This window comes from Chiloscyllium plagiosum, chromosome 5 (genome assembly GCF_004010195.1).
Source record: "Chiloscyllium plagiosum isolate BGI_BamShark_2017 chromosome 5, ASM401019v2, whole genome shotgun sequence".
Classification (NCBI taxonomy): domain Eukaryota; kingdom Metazoa; phylum Chordata; class Chondrichthyes; order Orectolobiformes; family Hemiscylliidae; genus Chiloscyllium; species Chiloscyllium plagiosum.
In genome coordinates this window covers 75,348,864-75,357,536 of record NC_057714.1, presented here as the reverse complement: position 1 = coordinate 75,357,536, position 8,673 = coordinate 75,348,864, and the positions used below count along the sequence as shown (strand labels likewise).

At 40.4% G+C, this 8,673-nt stretch overlaps 1 protein-coding gene across 1 annotated transcript in view; it reads right to left on the bottom strand.

The window, feature by feature from the left end:
* Positions 1 to 8,673, bottom strand: part of mrc1a (mannose receptor, C type 1a) — a 151,084-nt gene that overhangs the window by 5,152 nt on the left and 137,259 nt on the right. The window contains exons 27-29 of the mRNA XM_043690393.1: positions 7,577 to 7,693; positions 3,480 to 3,647; positions 3,358 to 3,393 (exon numbers count right to left, since the gene is read on the bottom strand). Coding sequence (XP_043546328.1) covers positions 3,358 to 3,393; positions 3,480 to 3,647; positions 7,577 to 7,693 — 321 coding nt within the window. The remainder of the gene's footprint in view (positions 1 to 3,357; positions 3,394 to 3,479; positions 3,648 to 7,576; positions 7,694 to 8,673) is intronic.

Sequence of the window (8,673 nt, the reverse complement as noted above, 5' to 3'; positions counted from 1 at the left end):
CTCCCACAGTCCAAAGATGTGCAGGTCAGGTGAATTGGCCATGCTAAATTGCCCGTAGTGTTAGGTAAGGGGTAAATGTAGGGGTATGGGTGGGTTACGCTTCGGCGGGTCGGTGTGGACTTGTTGGGCCGAAGGGCCAGTTTCCACAGTGTAATGTAATCTAATCATATGTGTGACCTTATTCGAGGCTTTGTTAAAATCCATATAAACTACATCAACTACACTACCCTCATCTACATACCTGGTCACCTCCTCGAAAATATCAATCAAATTTGTTAAGCATAACCTACCTCTGACAAAGCCATGCTGACTATGCCTTATCAAACTTTGCCTCTCAAAGTGGAAATTAATTCTGTCCTTCAGAAATTTTTCCAGTAGTTTACTTACCACTGATGTGAGACTCACTTGTCTATAATTGGAACAGTTCCACAAACATCAAAGAATGTGAACTCAGTTAGTTTTAAATCTGGGATTGACATAACTTTGCTGAATAAGGATGTAAATTAATATGGAGTAAAGTCAGGTGGGTAGTGTTAAAGTCATGATCAGCTCTGAGCTTCCTGAAAGGTAAAAAAAACTTGAGTAGCTGAAAGACCTACTCCTGTTCCTTTGCTGCTTAACTTGTCAAATATTTCTTTCCCAGCTACTCTCTTAACTTAATCTTGACTCTTGGGATCCTGCATCTTCATCAACCTTGTACTTGAGCTGAAGTCAAACATGCGATGTTCCATTCCACATACATACATTTCCAGCCTGGTAGGCCTCCAACCCTGCTCCACTCATATTACCATGTTACCTTTCCTATTTTGCACAATATTCTACTTATCCTCTCTTTTCCACACACGGAGAAAATGGGCAAACTCCACACAAGACAGTCGTCTAAGGCTGGAATCAAACCTGGTTCTCTGGCACTGCAAGGCAGCAGTGCTAACCACTGTGCTACCGTGCCATCCAACTTCACTTCTTACCCCACTTTATCATCATTGATTATATCAAACCACTCGAGAAAAAGGATAAAACCGGATAAACTATCAAGCATCAACCTTGACATTGAGAACACCAAAGGCCTAGCATGACCAGTCAATATTGCAAAATCCTCCTCACCTATATTCCGACAAGAAAATCAGTCTCTGAACGAAAGCATCAATACTTGCAGTTTTTGTAGCTATTTCTTGGTTTGTTAATGTATGACTGTTTCCACAATTTATCACAATGAAGATTAAGTTCAGCAGTTTGATTATTAGCTCCAAGAGTTTATTAAAGAGATAGGTATCTTTATTGTGGGACTACAAATATAATTTTTAATAAGGAATTAAGTGTCTAAAGGGATTTGAATGGCTTTTCTCAGCAAGTGTTTTCTCTGCAAATAAGTCCATAATGGATACTTAGAAATTAATTTAATCACATCATGACCCCTGAAGTCTGTCCATGATGGCTGCTGGGTGATTTGGTATGGAGTGTAAGAGAAAAGGGTGGTGAGTCAGAGGACAAGGATTGCTATTAATTTAGATATAACAGCTATAAGGAGCCTTTGGTTGGCATGCAGGCTATGGTGGCTATCAATGGGGTGGTATAAGGGCATTACTTGACACGGAGGGTATGAGCTGCCATGGGGGAAGGGTGTTGATGCATGGGTTGACAAGGAGGGTAAGAGGCTCCAAGGGGCATGATTCAACATGGACAGGTTGTCACAAATGACCAGGAAGAGCAGGAGGTGCTGAGGGGATATGAGTGATGAGGGCTAAATGGCCTGACTAATTTTATTATAGAGACAAAGTCCTAGGGCACCAAGCAGAAACAACCCTTACTGGTCTTCAGCTCCTTCCATGGCTGTCTACACACTGATTTGAAAATCAACATGTACTCATCCAGAATAAAATACAGACATATGAAATAGTAGACAAGCTATTCTAATACATGTAAAGCATGATATCTGGATGACAAAGTGGAAAATGATTCTGGTTTGTCAGTCCACAGAAAGTAGGAGAAGTCTATTCCCAACAGTCTGAATTCAATCATTGAGAAAATGATGGAAGCTGTCATCGACCATGGCACCAACCTGTTGACTGATGCAGAGTTGACATTACCATAACCATAATTCATGATACCATTTGTTGAATCTTCATTATACATTTCCCTTGGGATTAATATCCTTCTTACAGTGTGTACATAGAGCCATACATTCTATATCAGATCTGAAAGTTTATAAAATATTCCTCCTAATTAAAACATTAAAAATCTAATTGTAAGAAATTAAAAGTGGCATAATGCAATCAAGAATTGTCATGTTGCTATATTTGTAACAAAGAAGTAAAGCAGATGGAGTTAGGAACATTCACGTTGTGAAAACAAAGCTCTTGTCCCATAAGGTGTTCTCCCACCAATTTAATTCACTCATTATTGACACTAATGTATCACTGTTCACAATGCTGATTTATTTAATTTCTGCTTTTAATTTTTTGATGTTAAGAATTTTTACATTTTCCCCTTTTTTTGTGATTTTAGCCATTCTTTGTCCATGTGACACCTTTGCAACTGAGACTGGATGAATTAGCTCTATTCCCCGGCCTTCATCATTGGCTGGGGATGCCAAGGCAAACATGCGATGTTCCATTCCACATATTGGGAGATATCTGTGGTGTTCAAAGCAGCCAAGATTTTTCCCTGAAGCATCGGAGGCTGAGGGGCGACCTTACAGAGGTTTACAAAATTATGAGGGGCATGGATAGGATAAATAGGCAAAGTCTTTTCTCTGGGGTCGGGGAGTCCAGAACTAGAGGGCATAGGTCTAGGGTGAGAGGGGAAAGATATAAAAGAGACCTACGGGGCAACTTTTTCACACAGAGGGTGGTACGTGTATGGAATGAGCTGCCAGAGGATGTGGTGGAGGCTGGTAAAATTGCAACATTTAAGAGGCATTTGGATGGGTGTGTTTGGAGGGATATGGGCCGGGTGCTGGCAGGTGGGACTAGATTGGGTTGGGATATCTGGTCAGCATGGACTGGTTGGACCGAAGGTGACTCTATGACTCGAAGATTAGGATCTAAGCAATGAAATACACTGCATATGATCCTGGTCTGTGGCACAGAGTATTAGCAATATTTCGTACCAATTCTTCCCCTAGAGAATATGTGAAAACCACTTCCTTGGTCAAAACTAAAATCTAGCATTCTCTATTTACTGCATTATATTGAGCTATTTTGGTAGTATTGGTCAAATCATTCATAATAATCGTAAAGAAGTTCATTGCTGGTGCAGAGGAGAATGATGTTTGAGCATCAAGTAGATATGCAAAGTAAATCAAATTTACAAAGAACTGACAACAATAATATTTCGTTCACTACAAATAGTTCTTACCTTCCAGCTGTGAAGGTGCCTCAGTTAGTTCAATAACTGTAAAAAAACAAAATTGATTAACTTTCAGTGAATCTTGCTTCAAGGAAACATTTCTCTAGGAATCACTGTATCATTCAACTTACTTTTCGGCATTTTGCAAATGAAATTTTTATTCATTGAACATACAGCATTGTTCCATTTACTTGAATCTGAGTACATTTCAACGCAGTTTTCATTTTTATGATCTGAAGGTTCTCCTTTATTCCAGTTCACAAAATCCACCACATTATTGTCTATCCATAACCACTCCCCTGAAATGAGAAACCAAACAGTTCATATGAGTAGAAATCCTGCAATCTTCTCATTTCACTAAGACGCCATTTCAATTTCATCAATAATAATTTGCATCGAAATAAAAACTTTAACATAGCAAAATATGCCAAACCATCATACAAAAAGGATTTCCAACAAATATTAACGCATTATACATAAAGAACCTTAGGACTTTCGGGAATATCTTGAAAAGGATGGGGAGTGTTTCAAATTTGAGGTTTAATAAAAACAAATTAGGGCAGTGGGCCATCTTTAATGAATGATAAAATGGAGGAATGGAGCAGGTTATGTGATCTGTTCAGAATCCTGTTGTCAGTAATCCTGGGTGGATTGGGCATTAAAAATTAAAATGAGACCTAGGTTGTTTTACTGGAAAGAAGGTGTGCCTTTAAAAAGTGACTCAAGCAGCTATGCTATTGGCTGAAAGATTGTTCGTCCTCAACTCCAAGAGAGCTATGACAAATACCAAGGTTTCTCAACAATTATATTTTAACCTGTCTAGTTATTTTCAAGATGGGATGAGGTTGGGGTCCAGGTGATAACAATTAGCATTTCTACCTGAATACAAGGCCCAAGTCAGTCATGTTTCCAAGGAGATGGACTTTGAAAGAGGAAGAATCCATAGGACTCTATTATAGGCTTTTCAAAATAAAAATGACTGGAACTCACAGATGTAATCAGTCTGCAAAAATCTGAGGGAATGCAGAAAAGAAAGCCAAGCGAGAGATGGTCAAAAAGTCTTTATTGTTCACCAAACAAAATATTGGTAGAAGCTTATGCTCTAGTTGAAGAGATGAAGGCTATGGATATTCAAATAATTTTGAAGGTTTGCCTGCTCTGTGCTACAGGAATGCATCTGCAATGTAACATACACCATGAAAGTCTGTTTTGGGATCAAATATTATCCAACTTGAAAAGGATAAAGGAACAAATAATCACTTTGCAGCAGTTCCCAGTGAATAAAGTGTCTACTTAAGGGACAGCGTAAAGTTTAAACTATGGAGGGATTGGTTTAATTAGTTTAATGTTAAACTAGAGATGTCTTCTGCAGTGTAGAGTATGTAACCCACAGTCTGTAGCCACTGTTGCTTTCAGGCACCGGATATAACACCAGCAAACTCAGCTCTGCCAATGCTATAAAATCTTCCTTACTAACATTTCAGAATTGGTACCAAAATTGAGAGAGTTGTCTCACAGACTCATCAAGCAGAGCTTAACACAGTCACTCTCATAGAACCTCCTTACAATATCCCAGACACCAACACAACAGTCCCTGGGTCTGCTCTGTCACTGGGACAGCACAGTGGCATAGAATTGGAAGGGAGTTCTCAAAACCTCCTCCTTATCTCATGAAGCCTCACGGCATCAGGCAAAGGCAAGGAGACCTTCTAATAATTACTAAGCATCATCATGTGACACCCCAGCAGCTAATAAATCAAAGAACCTCAGCAGGAAATTCCATCTGAATGACGCACAGAGTGTGGCATAGGCTCAGAATGTAATCTAGGTGGGGGTCTTCAATGTCTATTAGCAAGAGTCACTGGGCAGTGACAGTGGTCCCTGTCCAAGCTGGCTGAGTCCTGAAGGACATGACTGCTAGAGTGGTTTTGCAGCAAGTGATGAGAAAAACCAACAAGGAGGAAAAGCTCACTTCACCTCATTCTCATCAATCTGCCTGTCATAGATGCATCTCTCCATGACAGTATCCTCCATAGCTGTATGCCACTATCACACTGTGCTAAATGGGATTTAGTTTAAACAGATCTAGCAACTCAAGACTGGGCATCCATGGGGTACTGGAGGCCATCAGCAGCAGCAGAATGCTGGTCAAAGATAACCTGAAACCTCATGACCCGGCATTCCACATTCTACCATTACCATATGCAGTACCAGGTGTATGTATAAGTGACATGTCAAACTAAAGATGCTCCAATACAGGGCAAATGTGTGACAAACAGCAAGTGATAGATAAGGCGACATGATTTTACAACTGACAGATCAAGTCTAAGGTCCATGCCCCTGCCATATTTAATGTTGTTAATGGTATTATACAATTAAACAACTTACTGCAGCAGGTGGCTCCATAATTATACCCACTCCCACAGATGGGGAAGCTCAGCACATCAATGCAAAGCATTAGCCTGAAGGATTTGCAACAATTTTCAGCCTGATAGGCCAGTGAATGATCCACCTCAGCCTCCTTCTCCAGAGATACTCATCAACATAGAAGCCAGTCTTCAGCCCCTTTGATTCACTGCACATAATATCAAGAAACAGCTACAGGGACTGGATATTGTGAGCCAAGGGACCTGATGATATTCCAGCCAGACGATATTCCACTCTTCTCATACAGAGCCATTCAGCTCCTAATTTCCTTACAGCTTTGATTCAAACATGGAACATGCTACAACTAAACTGGAGTCAAGCAGAGGAAACCCCTCTGTTGTTTGGAGTCATACCTGGCACAAAGGGAAATGTTGAAGGTCAGTCATCTCAGCTCCAGGACATCTCTGCAGGAATTCCTCAGGGCAATGCCCTGGGCCCAAACATCTTCAGCTGTTCCATCTATGGCTTCCCCTCCATCTTAAGTTCAGAAGTGGGGATGCTTGCCAATGATTGTACAATGCTCAGCACCATTTACGACCCCTCAGATACTGAAGCAGTTCAGGTTCAAATATAACAAGATATAGATGATATTTGAACTTGGGCTGACAAGTGGCATTCTCGCCACACAACGGTCAGGCTATGACCAGCACCAATAAGAGACAATCTAATCACTGCCCCTTGACATTCAATGCATCACTATCACTGAATCCCCAGCTATCAATATCCCTGGGGATTATCGTTGACAAGAAACTCAGTTTGATTCGCCACATAAGTACAATGCCTACAAGAGCAGGTCAGAATCTAGAAATACTGTGATGAGTAACTCAGTTCCTGACTTCCCAAAATCTGTCCGTCATCTTTAAGGCACAAACCAGGAGTATGTTGGAATATTTCCAAATTGGATAGGTGTAGCTCCAACAATTCTCAAGACATTTGACATCATCCAGGACAAAGCAGCCCGCCTGATTGGCTCCACATCAACAAGCATCCACTCCCTCCACCACTGACGATCAATAGCAGCAGTATGTACTATCTACAAGATGTACTGCAGAAATTCACAGCACTTTCCAAACCCTCAACCATTTCCATCTAGCAGAACAAGGGCAGCAGATACAAGGGAGCATCCTAACCTGCAAGTTCCCTTCCAAGCCACTCACCATCCCAACTTGGAAATATCTTGCCATTCCTTCATTGTCACTGGATCAAAATCCGGAAATTCCCTTCCTAATGGCATTATGGGTCAATCCACAGAACACAGACTGCAACAGTTCAAGAATGCACCATCTTCTCAAGGGCAACTGGGAATGGGCAATAAATACTGGTTCAGTCAGTGATGCCCATGCCCCATGAGTAAAATTATAAGAAGGATCTTATTTGTAAGTACAAGCATTCATAAGTCTGATGTTTGAAAGTCAGAACCATCTGTAACAACAATATGAACCATCAACAAGGTGGAATTTCCCAAGGTTCTTTAGAGAGCACCTTCCAAGCTGATGACCATTATCATCTTGAAGGATAAGGGCAGCAGATACATGTGAACATTACAACCTGTAAGTTTGCTTCCAAACTACTCTCCATCATGACTTGAAAAAACATTACTGTTTTTTCAGCGTCATTGGATCCTGGGAACTCCCTCCCTAATGGCAATGTGGATCTGCCTCCAGCAAAATGACCATATTGGTTCAAAAAGTTCACCATCAACTTCTCAAGAGAAACTTGGGACCAGTAGTAAGTGCTGGCCCTGCCAAGGAGGCTCATAACCCATGAATTAATAAGTCTAAAAAAAATAGAAAGTTTTTACCTTCAATGTTCTGGTACATTCCTAGCCAGAATGATTTTGCTTTGTCGGCCATCATTTCTGATATATGGAATAAGAAGTGGCTTTCTGCAGCATTGTCTATACTTACTAATGTAGCCCCTGAAAAATTAAAAATTGATACATATTTTAATTGAAGTGTGAAGAGGAAAAATAATTGCCTCTTAATTAGGGAATTATATTTTTGTAAGTGTGTGCTACATTGACAGACGGATTACCCAAAGAATGTCAAATATATTATTTCAGTTTAAAGTAAAATATCACAGATGCTGGAAATCTGAAATGGAAACAGAAAAAGCTGGAGTAACTCAACAGATATGGCAGGAACTCTGGAATATTCTGAACAGTTATATCGGAATCAAAATGTTAATTCTGTTTCTCTCTCCAGTGATGCTGCTCCAGATTATTTCATTTTGTTGTTTGCAGTAATTTCAACTTGCATTATAAAATTCCAGTTGTAGTAATATTTAAAATAGGGTTAGATTATCTGCTTTGCTGGTAAAACATTAACTTATTTGGCAAGTTTTTGATCTTCACTTTCCTTTTTAATGTTGGGAGAAAGAGATTTAGTCTGTTAAGATGTGTGAATTTATATATTAGAGTCAAAGAGTTGTATAGCACAGAAACAGACCCTTCGGTCCAACTCATCCACACCAACCAGATATCCCAAAGTAATCTAGTCCCATTTGCCAGCACCCAGTCGATATCCCTCCAAACACTTCCTAGTCATATACCCATCCAGATGCCTTTTAAATGTTGCAATTGTACCAGCCTCCACCATTTCCTCTGGCAGCTCATTCCATACACGTACCACTCTCTGTATGGAAAGGTTGCCCCTTAGGTCTCTTTTATAGCTTTCCCTTCTCACCCCAAACCTATGCCCTCTCGTTCTGGACACGCAAAGCCCAGGGAAAAGCCTTTGTCTATTTATCTTATCCATGCCCCTCATGATTTTATAAACCTCAATAAGGTCCCCCTCAGCCTCCAATGCTCCAGGGAAAACAGCCCCAGCCAATCACCTCTCCCTATATCTCAAATCCTCCAACCCTGGCAACATCCTTGTAAATCTTTTCTGAACCCTT